This window comes from Doryrhamphus excisus, chromosome 6, assembly GCF_030265055.1.
Source record: "Doryrhamphus excisus isolate RoL2022-K1 chromosome 6, RoL_Dexc_1.0, whole genome shotgun sequence".
In the NCBI taxonomy this organism is placed as follows: domain Eukaryota; kingdom Metazoa; phylum Chordata; class Actinopteri; order Syngnathiformes; family Syngnathidae; genus Doryrhamphus; species Doryrhamphus excisus.
In genome coordinates this window covers 22,460,987-22,475,085 of record NC_080471.1, presented here as the reverse complement: position 1 = coordinate 22,475,085, position 14,099 = coordinate 22,460,987, and the positions used below count along the sequence as shown (strand labels likewise).

Here is a 14,099-nt window from a genome sequence, read left to right as displayed (position 1 = left end):
GTCATGTCCTTCTTCATACCCTGCATTGATTACACTGGGTTTCACTATGAGGTCACACTATTTGCATAGCTGGCACAGCTGTCATCTAGACACACACCATGGTTTCAACATTCTAAACAGCACCAAATGACTTCTTCTAAACATGGATGTGAACCAAAGAGTCGGAATGTTCCATCCTAAATTTGCAGCTTTAAGATGAGCGAAGAGCGCCATTGAATTGTCATGAGGTCATTTCGGATTTGAGCCTGCCGATGTATCCTCTGGCTTTATTCGAGCAGCAGCATTGAACAACATAAGACCAGATTTAGCACTCTCCTCCTTCCATGAGTGAACTGCCTACTGAGCCGTTAGGGAGGGTTTGTCCTAATTTCAAGGTCCTTGTGGAAACTTCAGTTTATTTGAACATCTTTACATGCTGGGAGAGTCTTATTCCTGTTCTTAGTGGCAGATATGTAGAGGTATCGGGACCGTCATAATGCATCTGATGTCATTTTTTCACTTAATATTCCTCAGATTGAGGGATTTATGCTAGAGAAAATATAATGGTAATGGTTTTATTTCATTTGAACATGCATCAGATTACAATTGAATGCATCACATAATCAGTTCACAGTTCCACATGTCCAAAAGGAGTAGGAAGAAGCAAAGCTTATTAAATCCTACCCCTCCATCTGGTACTTTTACAATCAGTAACGGTTGCATTTGTTCACTTCCTGCTTTCCTAATATAGTTTAAGGTTTTGTTAATTTAATTAAATTTAATTAAATTTAATTAAATTTAATTTAATTTAATTTAATTTAATTTAATTTAATTTAATTTAATTTAATTTAATTTAATTTAATTTAATTTAATTTAATTTAATTTAATTTAATTTAATTTAATTTAATTTAATTTAATTTAATTTAATTTAATTTAATTTTAGTTTACTTTAGTTTACTTTAGTTTACTTTAGTTTACTTTAGTTTATTTTAGTTTACTTTAGTTTACTTTAGTCACGTACCGAAGTACGAGGTGATATGAGCATCCAATGACATAATGGGTACCATAGTAAGTGTCAATATAGTGATATATATAGCACATCATGACCAGAAATGTATTTTCCTTCACCTTTTCAATGTGTACACTGTCTATTTGTATTTGCCGGTGTGTGTCCTTTCTGCTGTTAGCAAACAGCATGATTTTAGTTTTACTTAAGTTCAAGGTTCAATATGTAATTTTACATGTAAATGAAGTACATGGTGCTAATGGTGATTAATCGTGATTAATTTAGGTTTAAAAAAAGGTACCAATTAGATTAATCTTTAGATTAATCAAATTAATTAGATTAATCTAATAATATAATTATACTATCAAATTTATTGATTAGATTAATCTAATTAATTAGGTTAATTGATTAGATCAATCTAATTAATTAAACAATTAATCTGTTAATTAAATTAATTAATCTGTTTAGAATTTGTTATCATTCGACAGCCTGAATGTATTCATATTTTTCCTCTCTGTTCCCAGGTCAGACCGGTCGCTATGTTCTAATCCAGCGTCTTCGGGATACGGAGAGACAGTTGCTCGCCACAGAAAGACCCCTCGAGTCTCTGGCCAAGCTCGGCCAGCACGGGAGTGAGGTCCAGTTCTTCTTGCGTCGCACTGGCCCGAGCAGCAGCGATGGACCTGGCTCAAAACAAGAGAAACTTAGCCCTCTCCCGCTGCCCAAATATCCCGAGCAGGACCTTTCCAAACGCAACCAGCCCAAGAAATCGCTCACATTCAACCTGGGGCCGTCCACTTCACCCAGAGCCAAACCTTTTCATCGGTCTCCTCGGGACTCCCCGGAGAAAAGAGCCTCGCCTTCATCTTCTCCCATCCCTACATCCCATCATGCTCCATCTACCTCACCACCAGCAGGCCCATCCAAAGAAGAGGTCTTCAGGAAGGTTCTTCAGCAGCAGGAGAGACTAAGGGCCATTGAAGAACAGCTAGAAACTCTAGAAAGGGAGTCTAACACTTGGGAGCATCACTACTCATCTCCATGTCCTTCACCTTTGTCTGACGGCCGCTTCCAAGAGGAGTTGGACACTTTGGAGCAAACGATGCGGAGGAACCAGGCAGAGCTCGCTCATGAGCAGTACTGGGAAGAGGAGCTTCAAGCCGAGACCGAGAGGGAGCGAGGAATGAGAAGAAAGCTGGGTGAGCTCCATGCAAAGCTGGACGACTGCGGACGGCGTCTCCACGAGTTCTCTGTGCGCTCCGCTCAGCTGGAGCAGGAGATCCAGCAGGAACGGCACTTGGAAGCTAAAAGCAACGGGCCCGAGGAGTCGCTTGATGCCGTGAAAGCTGAGCTCCAGACCCAAGAGATGCGCGGCACGGAGTTAGAGGAGCAACTATCTGAGACTGATAAGGCTCTGGGGAAGGCAGAGTCTCTGCTGCAGGTAAGGAGAGAGGTCATAGTTCTGGAAAAGGGGCTGTAGACCCATACGGGCTAAGGTGTTGTCGTTTTTGAGTGTAAAGCAGACCCTCTTCTACCTTAGACTCTCCTCCCTGTGCACTGCAGCAGACACATCAGCAGAGACATTTACAAATACAAATTAACCCTTAAATGCACGAGTGACTGGACCATACACAGAAGATCTTTAGGCCATACTTGGCTTGCGGTCTGGGTCATCAGACATTTCTGACTCAGACTCCAACCCCGTTACTGCCGCTCCATCATCCAGCTGTGTATCTAGCAAAGGAAACAAAAAAGTAATACCCAACAGTACATATAATAATGTTAGCCAGCTAATTAGTAGGCTAATTTGTTGATAATACTAACAGTCATGAAAGACACATACACAATATTATATGAAGATAATACAGCCAAAAGTTGATAAGAATCAAAGGTTCCTATTGGATTCCATAGAAAATGCATTCGGGTCATTTTTGGCCTACTTATGGAAGGTTGGGGTAGTAACACAAAAACAAAAAATTCTTAAAATGTATAAAATTTTAGTTAAAAATATGAATGGCATGATGTCAAAAACCTGTTTTTTGAGAAAATACCTGGAATATGAAATAATAAAAAATTGTCATTACGAAGATATTTCAAGAAAACAACCTGAACGGGTCATTTTTGACCCACTTATGGAAGGTTGGGGTAGTAACACAAAAACAAAAATTTCTTAAAATGTATAAAATTCAAGTTAAAAATGTGAATGGCATGATATCAAAAACATGTTTTTTGAGGAAATACCTGGAATATGAAATAACATTTTTTCATTAAGAAGATATTTCAAGAAAACAACCTGATCGCGTCATTTTTGGCCCACTTATGGAAGATTGGGGAAGTAACACAAAAACATCTTAAAATGTATAAAATTTAAGTTACAAATATGAATGGCATAATATCAAAAACAATTTTTTGAGAAAATACCTGGAATATGAAATTATAACATTTTTTCATTAAGAAGATATTTCAAGAAAACATCCTGAACGGGTCATTTTTGACCCACTTATGGAAGGTTGGGGTAGTAACACAAAAAACAAAAATGTCTTAAAATGTATAAAATTTAAGTTAAAAATATGAATGGCATAATATCAAAAACAAGTTTTTTGAGAAAATATCTGGAATATGAAATTATATTTTTTTTTCATTATGAAGATATTTCAAGAAAACAACCTGACTGCGTCATTTTTGACCCACTTATGGAAGGTTGGGGTAGTAACACAAAAACAAAAAATTCTTAAAATGTATAAAATTTAAGTTAAAAATATGAATGGCATAATATCAAAAACAAGTTTTTTGAGAAAATATCTGGAATATGAAATTATAATTTTTTTTCATTATGAAGATATTTCAAGAAAACAACCTGACCGGGTCATTTTTGACCCACTTATGGAAGGTTGGGGTAGTAACACAAAAACTAAAAATTCTTAAAATGTATAAAATTTAAGTTAAAAATATGAATGGCATGATATCAAAAACATGTTTTTTGAGGAAATACCTGGAATATGAAATAATAAAAAAAAATCATTACGAAGATATTTCAAGAAAACAACCTGACCGGATCATTTTTGACCCACTTATGCATCTAAGGGTTAAAACCAGATCGTACACATTTGGACTATCATTAGTCAGTTCCAATGTAAAGTCATAGTGAACCTGAAATGGAAATGGGCATTAGAGGAACATTCAGTCCTGCTGAACTAGTTTGTCAAGTATCATTTTGTATGCAAGCTTGTGGTGATTCTATTACACATGACCTTATCCACAGGAAGTATTCTTGTACTTTTTTTTTTAGATTTGAGATTAAAGCTTGCTTTTATTTAATGGACTCAGCCTCATCTAATTGTAGTTTATTACTTGTTTTAGTCTTGTTGTCACAGGTGCCGCCTCGTCAATAAAAACCTGACCCACTTTTAATCTTTTCCTTATAATCCACGTGTAACCAGAGACTCCGGTATCCGTGTCACCGAGCCGACATATCGGAATGTTGTACTCGGAGGAAGTTAAGGCACACGGCAAAGTTTCGGTCAGGTGATTTCATGACAATTTCATGGAACTCCGGTAGGAACTGGTTGCAAAACTGATTAAAGAATAATTACGAGCTCGTTTGTGTGTGTGAGCGAGTCGTCCCCTCGGAGGAACCTGATTGATGTTCTTGGACTGGCTCTTTGTCATACTCATCAGTGTAATTATATACATCGCCCACACAAAAATAGAAGGCTTACATACACCGGAGTATTTCAAGTCTTAGTCATCATACACGTAGCATCCAGTCAGGTCAGGAAATATTCATATTTGGCGTATGAATGCTAATCATAGACAGGAAGTGGAAGTCTGTATCATGTGATGTGCTGCATATTGTGTGTGTGTGTGTTGAGCTCCTCGGTCCTGTCATTAGGTTAATGGAGGCAGACATGCAGGTGTGAACTGCAGCAGGCTGTCTCAGTCCAATCACACACGGGAGCCTGCTGTTTGCCCCCCCGCCCCATACACTCACTAATTAAACACAGTGAATAACCGAATTGATCTCTCAACCGTACATTTACAATAAATGCATCATTTAGCTCATTTAACTGTGTGGCTGGTATAGCTTCTCATCTTGGTGGAACTTAAGTCAAGATGGTGGTAGCCCCATCTGGAAGACTCTGCAGGCCAAGTAGTTCAACACTTGCACACCATGCTGACCCCTTGTGGTGGAAGATTGCCCTAGCAATACAATTCTCTTAGAGCAGGGGTCTCAAACTCAATTTATTTGGGAGCCACTTGGGGGCGAGGCTGGGCCGCATCAGGTTTTCCCAAAAAAAACTGCATTTATTAAAAACAGAAAAATGAATAAAATAAAGAATAAAAATAAATAAAGAAAGAAAATCAATCAATCAATAATAAATAAATAAATATAATAATAATAATAAAACAGCAAATAATAAAAACTTAAGAAACCACATATAGTTGCCGGGTAGACAAATTCTTTTTTTCAGATTAAAATGAACAAAGCATTATTAGAGCCCTGTAGACATGACAAAACACGACTATAGTCACATTTATACTCTTTTTATTTACAACATATTGCGCAACTGCAGGGTCTTGAGACACATGCTAACTCGCAAACTAGAGAGCTAGCGACCTAAACGGTAGCCTTCAAGTTATTTCTTTTAAACTTAAATAGCCAAAAATTTACCACTTCCACACGGATAGGGAGGATAACTATTAACAGTTATTTAACCTTTAACATGAACATTAATCAAACATAATGATTTTTTTTCTGGGTACATGATACCATACAGCATCCATATCAAACTTGCGCGGGCCGCACTAACATTAAACTTTCATATCAAGGCGGGGGCCTCAAACTAGTGTCCTGCGGGCCACATTTGGCCCGCGGGCCGCGTGTTTGAGACCCCTGTCTTAGAGTCTCTTAGTTCTGTGTCGTCCTCTCATGTTTACGCTCCTTCCATCTCAGGCCAAACACGAAGACCTGGAGGAATTGAACAAGGAGCTGCGGCAGTGTAACCTGCAGCACTTTATCCAGCAAGCCGGCGTCCTGCCTGTACACAGTCACTCCCGTACGGACCTCCAAGAGCAACTTGAGCAGCTCGAACTGGCGCATCTTCTGCAGGATGGATACAGGAATGGAAGTAAGGGGGCCCAAACGCAATATTAAACACTCTTTTGCTGGAAACAAGGGTTTGTGCAAACTGGTGACCGGTCCAGGGTATACCCTGGGATAGTCAGCTGGAATAGGCTCCAGCATACCAATTCGATGCTAGTGAGGACAAGAGGTATCGAAAATGAATGAATGAATTTAGCCAAATTGGTACTTTTGGTTCTGAAACTGAACTGAATCACATACAAATTTTATTTTTACCGCATTTTATGACATGTAAGTTGAACAGAATTGAAATTCTTCAGTAATAATTGAAATGAGGCTGCACGGTGCTCAAGTGGTTAGCACGCCGGCCTCACAGCTAGGAGACCCGAGTTCAATTCCATGTTTGGGTTTTCTCCGGGTACTCCGGTTTCCTCCCACATTCCAAAAAAAACATGCTAGGTTAATTGGCGACTCCAAATTTTTTTTTTTACTCAACTATATATTTTTTCTTCACTGTAAAGCAGAGGTAAGCAAACTACGGCCCGGGGGCCACATCCGGCCCGCCAAGTGTTTGACTACGGCCCGCCTGTTCTTTCCAAAGTACTTCATTTTCATCTTAACATCCAACCTGGCATCATGTTGAGGGCTGCACGGCGGTAGCATGCAGACCTGACAGCTACGAGACCTGGGTTCAATTCCACACTCGCTCATCGCTGTGTGGAGTTTGCATGTTCTTGTGGGTTTTCTCCGGGTACTCCGGTTTCCTCGCACATTCCAAAAACATGCTAGGTTAATTGGCCACTCCAAATTATCCATAGGTATGAATGTGAGTGTGAATGGTTGTTTGTCTATATGTGCCCTGTGATTGGCTGGCCACCAGTCCAGGGTGTACCCCGCCTCTCGCCCGAAGACAGTTTGGATAGGCTCCAGCACCCTACGCAACCCTCCTGAGGAAACGCGGTAGAAAATGAATGAATGAATGACTAATTGAAGGGCTGCAAGGTGGACGAGTGGTTAGCACGCATGCCCCACAGCTAGGAGACCCAAGTTCAATTCCACACGTGGGTTTTCTCCGGGTACTCCGGTTTCCTCTCACATTCCAAAAAAACATGCTAGGTTAATTAGCGACTCCAAATTGTCCATAGGTATGAATGTGAGTGTGAATGGTTGTTTGACTATACGTGCCCTGTGATTGGCTGTAAGGACAAGCGGTAGAAAATGAATGAATAAATGACCAATTGAAATGAATGATTTTGTCCGGACCTCAGGTAACGGTCTAACCTCAGACGACTCGCCGCCCCGCCCCACCGCCAAGCAGTTCCTGGGACATCCACGCAACCTGCAGAACCCCCTGGTGTCCAGTCTCAACCCCGAGGGTGTGTATGTGTGAGACCCTGCCGCCTCCCACGTCCATCCTGCTCTGCTCCTCTTCCCCCCCCTTACCTTTGGTTCCCGGGACTGCTGCCCCCCCCCATACTTTTTCTCCATTTTGAGTTTAAAGCTGCTGTTTTTTGGTGTTGGGTTGTGGAAACATCTGTAAGGTGGAGGTCCCTGCAACTTGCAACTTCTCCAATGCTGTCTTATGTGTGCTGCCTTTCATAACAAATTCTCCGATTCCTTGTCTCTAATTTTGGGAATTTTGTGTTCACACTTTCTGCTCTGCACCCCTTCTTCCACTGACCTAACCCATATTTTGTTATTTAATCCTTGGGTCTGTCTTCTTACTTCTTCTGGAATATCTGGTTTTTGGCTTGATGCGTCTGAGTCAAGGGTGTCCAAACTTTTTCCAAAAACGTCTGCATTCTAAAACATCAAGATAGGAATTTTAATGGAATATTACGTGAATAAAGTTGTAAATTTATAATAATAAAGTCAGAGGGAAAATAGAAAGGAAGGTAGGAAACGTTCATCTTGCTTCAGGCAAGCTTTTTATTTAGTGTAATTGAATACAAACATGTTAGCATGTCTAAGATAAGATAAGATAAGATATTTCCGTCTTCCTTACATAGCCCCCTCCACATGCCCAAGGCCGGGGGAACGTATGTGAATTTTGTCCCTGGGCATGCCGGATGTGACTCTGCTCTGTTTTGCTGCCACGTTATAAATAAAAGCTTGCCTGAAGTAAGAGCTTTCACTCTGATACTTTTTTAGGACCACTGGGTTTGATTGATTGTTTATGTTTTGAGTGCCTCATTGCCTCATAGTAAAGTACCCGTACTGTACGTGTACACGGTATGGTCGTATACCATGATCCTGGAGTTTTCTCCGGGTACTCCGGTTTCCTCCCACATTCCAAAAAAACATGCTAGGTTAATTAGCGACTCCAAATTGTCCGTAGGTATGAATGTGAGTGTGAATGGTTGTTTGTCTATATGTGCCCTGTGATTGGCCGGCCACCAGTCCAGGGTGTACCCCGCCTCTCGCCCGAAGACAGCTGGGATAGGCTCCAGCAATGATTTACATTTTTGAGTAGCTTCATGCATAATTTTTGTGACTTTACAGATGTAATTTATATAAAGGTTAAATAGTTTTGGTCCCAGTATTGATCCCTGGGGTATGCCGCACAATCTATTTAACTCCATATTTTGCTGTGGAGGAGTTTGCTGTGGAGGAGGGCTGTAAGGCGGTCAAGTGACCTCATAGCTAGGAGACCCGAGTTCAATCCCACCATCGGCCATCTCTGTGTGGAGTTTGCATGTTCTCCCCGGGTACTCCGGTTTCCTCCCACATTCCAAAAACATGCTAGGTTAATTAGCGACTCCAAATTGTCCATAGGTATGAATGTGAGTGTGAATGGTTGTTTGTCTATATGTGCCCTGTGATTGGCCAGCCACCAGTCCAGAGTGTACCCCGCCTCGAGTCTGAAGACAGCTGGGATAGGCTCCAGCACCCCCTGTGACCCTCTCGAGGATAAGCGGTAGAAAATGAATGAATAATTAATTTGGTATAAACAAATAGTAACATTTTGTTTTATTTTTTTCTGAAAGAAAAACACAAAAAATGGCCATTCCGTCGACAATAATTTTAGGGCTAAAATACCCAAAAAGAGGTGTGTTTTTAGTTGTTTTTTGAAACTGGGAAGGTTAGGGCAAGCATGGAGTGAATGGGGCAAAGAGTTCCAGAGGGTGGGGAGGCAGTGATGGAGAAGGCTATGGGACATTGAGGTACTCAAAACTACAAAATTATATATATTTTTTTACATCTGATGCCCTAATAATCAGCATTAAACCCAAAAAATCCTTAAAATGTAAAGTTTCGCTAACGTATGAGTGGTTTTGGAATGGACTGCACCCCCCTCCCCCCTCCCCTTTCTAACACCATGCCAATATTATAATTTCCTGACAGCGGCCTTGTCCACTATGTGTCACACTGAACAGCACTTGGGCTTTTTTTTTTTTTTTACAAAGAAATACACAATGAGGTTTATGTACTATGTCTATACTATTTATGTACAATGGAGTATAAGTACCTCCACAATGCCTTGTACTTTGGTGACTTACCTTCCAAAGACTAAGAGCCTGTCACAGGGCTTCGTATCTCTTCTTGTGGGTAGATCTACAAAAAAGTGTTTTTTTTTTTGGTTTTTTTTTGGAGGTTGCAGATGTGCCTGTCATCACAATTTAACCTTTGACCTGTCTGAACGGTGTACTGTACATTTAGGATGCAACTTCATAGCAATATTGAAGTGAAGACATTGATCATTCATGGCGGAGCGTCTAAACTCGCCAAGCCAATATTAATAATTAATTGTGTTTTGTGACGTCCTGTCCTGACTTTGTGGGGTTTCCACATACACACACATACACACACATACACACACATACACACACATACACAACAACATACACACACTTCTCTGCTGGTTGAATGAAAGCGTGACCTTCTGTTCCGTTCTCTTTGCTTCATGATGTAATAATCCTGAGGTTGCTCCTGAAGGGTCTCAAACGTTATTTTTCTAAACAAAGGGATCATCATCCCCACTTGTTTTTTTGTGTCTTGCAGTCCTGACATCCCGAGAGTCGTCATGGCGATAAAACACGGACCACAAGGGGCAGAGCGCAAACATGTTCACTTGTATTATCACAGCACCTATTTAATCCTTTTGTTACCCTTTAACCCTATTAGTACTCTTATATATATATATATATATATACTGTATATACATGAGAAATATATTTACAGAGTTTTTGCTACTGTAAACACGACAAATGGAAAAAGAATTTAGGAAATCGAGACCAGCTATTACAATGTATTTAAATACTGTATAATAAAAAGTCCATGTGTTTAGAGACTCATTTGTGCTGTTTTTTGGATTTCATTATCTGTATTTGTTATGGATGTTCGATATTATATACTGTATTTTCTGGACTATAAGTCGCACAAGACCAGAAATGCATAATTAGGTAAAAAAAAAAAAACATACTGGAGTATAAGTCGCATTTTTTGCGGGTAATTTATTTTCCAAACATATTTTACTGAAAAACACTTTTTTCATTTATAAGTCGCTATGGAGTATAAGTCACAGGAACAGCCAACCTATGAAAAAAAAATCACCCCACACTCTTTATTGCTCTCTGGTTCTACCATATCTTACTTATTGTGTGGAAATATGGGCTAATAACTATAAAAGCAATCTTCACTCGCTAAATGTACTGCAAAAAAGGCCAGTAAGGATAATTCATAATGCCGCTTACAGAGAACATACTAACTCCTTATTTCTAAAATCACAAATACTTCAACTTGCTGATATAGTTCATCTTCAAATAGCTAAAATAATGCATAAGGCTAAAAATAACCAATTAGCTAAAAATGTCATCCAATACTTCTCTACAAGAGAGGAGAAATATGATTTAAAGACGCCAGTGCACATGCAGTGGACCCGTAATAAAGTGCAGTACAGTAAGTGTGAAATGGGAGGGGTTGGACACCCCTAAGGCCCTCAGCAAGGCCGGGACATGATGATGGACTTCTTGTTGAACGTCTCTTCCAATGAGAGGTCTTCCCAAAACCAGGTTAGCCGCTGTCACACGCACAGTGGAACTGGCATTGGGCACAATGTGCGTTAGTCAGTGGCTTACCTGCTTTTAGATCTTAACCACAGTTCTGGCAACAATAACACAAACACTACCATTAATTACACATATATTCATATACTGAAACACACTGCATACCGCATCATGGTAGTCTATTTGGTGTCATCTGCTTATATAATGTAAAATAAAAGTACAATAATAAAATACTGCATCAGTAACATATATTTTATACTGAATTGTACATATTTTTAACACCTTCTCAGACCTGCAGGCAGTTTAAAGACAAGCACATTTCATTAAAAGTGGAATTTAGTGTATTTATCAATGATATGTCTTGAATAAAGAAAGGTGCGCTCTACTTACCAGTCCCAAGTTTTTCCTATGGAATATCTAAACCCACTAAACGCGGAGTTTCCTCTCTACAAACATATCGCGTCTCTGACACATTAGTTATTTTTTCTCTCATTAAAAAAAAATCACAGCGCATTAAAAAAACAAACTTGGGCGCCTTTACAGATTATAGTAAATCCAACACCGCCGAAGTTCACTTGCACTACCTCTCCACCCAGCCCACTCCCGTGCAACGACAACCTGGCATGGTTATGCAAATACGAAATCAAACTGCCACCTGTTTTAGCCAATGAGCGTGCCTGTAAACCAATAACGCCCCGCCTATTGCACATTATCAGCAAATAGAATCCTATGTAGGGTGGCTCTTATGCAACTAGCAGTCACATTTACGTTTGAGTTCTAGCTGGGGTGCGGCGCGTTCATTTTCGCACGTCTTACATTAGGAATAAACCATTACTATTTTAACCACTTTTCTATTAAGACAATTATTCATCATGAATATTAATTCATAAGAGTATCTTTGTATTGACATAAACGTTGTATTATTTTTTAGCCGTCATTCCTTGCGTAATATCTATATTTGAGCCTTCTTTAATAACTGACACCCCTGCGCTTACAGTGCGAAGTGGTTGAACCCTACTCGCTTGTGTACAACGTTGCCATGAGCAGAGAGAGGCTGTGCACGTACAAGGATGCTGCATGACGATCTCATGGAAGAAGACCCCTTCATTAAATACTGACGTCATTTTATAAGTGGGCTTCACCTGAAAAATGCATTTTAACACAGGCGTTAAATTTTACTATTGCATTAATTTTACAGTGATAATGAAAACATACATTTATACATTTAAGTTATACATTCTACACTCCACAACATAACGTTGTGTTCTTGTTGACTACATACTGTGTGAGACCTGAACCATTGCTTCTGGACAGATTTTGGTGATAGATACCCGGGGGATTATTGGCATCCAGGATACACATAACCCCATGCCGTATATTGTAAATCGGGATTTGGACTGCGTTATGTAACAGTATAGTTGGTCTGACATCTGATCTCCACAAGATGGCGACAGAGATTACACTGTCCTAGTTTCTCAGCCACGTGTGGGCGATACTGCAAATATTGATGTGTTCCATGTCCAATAGACGGCATGGTAACAATATCAAGAAAATAGTATACTTATTCATGTATTCCCTTTTGTTAGATACACATAAAAGCAAAAATTACTATTGGCTTTTATTCAGATCATTTGACTTCCCCCCTCTCAAAAAGATATTTATTTGATAAGTAACATACTGAAACAACTAAATGTATGTGTAGAACAAAACATGTTTCTTGTTAAGAAATGCATGTAAATAACTATGTAAAACAGTACATTTTGAAAATGAAATCGAAGAGAATACAATAATGATATTGTATGATTATTACTATATTAAGAACTACTAACATAAGTGAAGTTTAATTTAACCCTTTCATGCATGACCCATGATAAACTGAGTTAAAAAAATGTTACTAAGTGTTTTTATGTGTCTTTAGACATAAAAATAAGAACTGATTTGGTTCTGTTTTTATACACCAAATTTTCAAGAAGTTATGAATATGTCCACATAGGTGGACAGCATGCGTTTGTGAATTTTGACAAAACGAGACAAACAGCAGTGCTTCAATTGACAAAACTCATCAAACTGCAGAGCTTCAACTGACAAACTACACAAACTATAGTGCATCAACTGACAACCTCACAAGGTTAGGGATAGGCCACAGATGAGGTGGTACAACCCTGCTACAACGCTGCATGCTTATGCTTATGTACTTATGTAGTCGATCAGTACTGAGATACAGTACTAGATCACCGTCTTGTGTGAAAAATTGCCATGCACCCAGGGCACACAGCCACATTGCAACACATGCAGCTGCACTTTGTTTTTCGTGTGCACGCAGGGTCTTGGGATCTTTGGGCATTTTTTATGTTGTTCAGCTGGGGCAAGAGGTTTCCAGGACCAGGCCTGACCTCCCCGGGTACCTTGGATGCAGGTTTGCGCTTTACAGGAATAGGAGGTGGGGAAGTGTCACTTGGTCTCCCCCTTTTGCGGACAGTGCCTGCATTTATCAATGAATGCGCCACAGATGCCTTGAAAGGCAGAAGACCACCCTAGTCCAATCCAGAGAATCTGAGGAGATGCCAGGCATTCACAACGGTTACATCGAGGAAGTGGAAGAACATTCTGATGTACCAGTGTTTGGTCTTGCATCTGTGAGGATACATTGCCACCATTTGGTCCATCAGGTCAAACACTCCCATATAATCGTTGTTGACCTTCACTGCAAATGCCCTGTCCATGGTGATGATCTTCTTATCTTTCTTGGACCATCTCTGTGCAACATCCGTCAGGTGCTTGCCAAGACAGGAAGAGACCAAGTTTGACAGTGAGATCTTCACCATTGGTGACAACAGAGATAGCTCCTCTTCCTCCTTCTTTGAGTTCTGTTGCACTCCTGAGTTTTGTTTGTGCCCCCTGAAGCCTGTTGACCCGGCATGTGCCAGTGACATAGATGCCCTGTTCCTTCAAGACAGTAATTAGTGGAATGCCACGAAAGTAGCTATCAAAAAACACCTTGTGGTTCTTGAATTGGATGTCATCA

The 14,099-nt window shown here is 39.9% G+C and overlaps 1 protein-coding gene across 2 annotated transcripts in view; it reads left to right on the top strand.

Annotated features, from left to right (window-relative positions):
- Nucleotides 1-10,879, top strand: part of rassf7a (Ras association domain family member 7a) — a 52,685-nt gene extending 41,806 nt beyond the window's left edge. Inside the window, exons 4-7 of one of the 2 annotated variants that reach the window (XM_058075850.1) lie at nt 1,510-2,426; nt 5,940-6,114; nt 7,337-7,444; nt 10,071-10,879. In XM_058075850.1, the coding sequence (XP_057931833.1) occupies nt 1,510-2,426; nt 5,940-6,114; nt 7,337-7,444; nt 10,071-10,102 (1,232 nt within the window). In that variant the 3' untranslated portion in view covers nt 10,103-10,879. The remainder of the gene's footprint in view (nt 1-1,509; nt 2,427-5,939; nt 6,115-7,336; nt 7,445-10,070) is intronic. The other variant, XM_058075852.1, reaches the window with a different exon arrangement.
- The last annotated feature ends 3,220 nt before the right edge of the window (nt 10,880-14,099 follow it).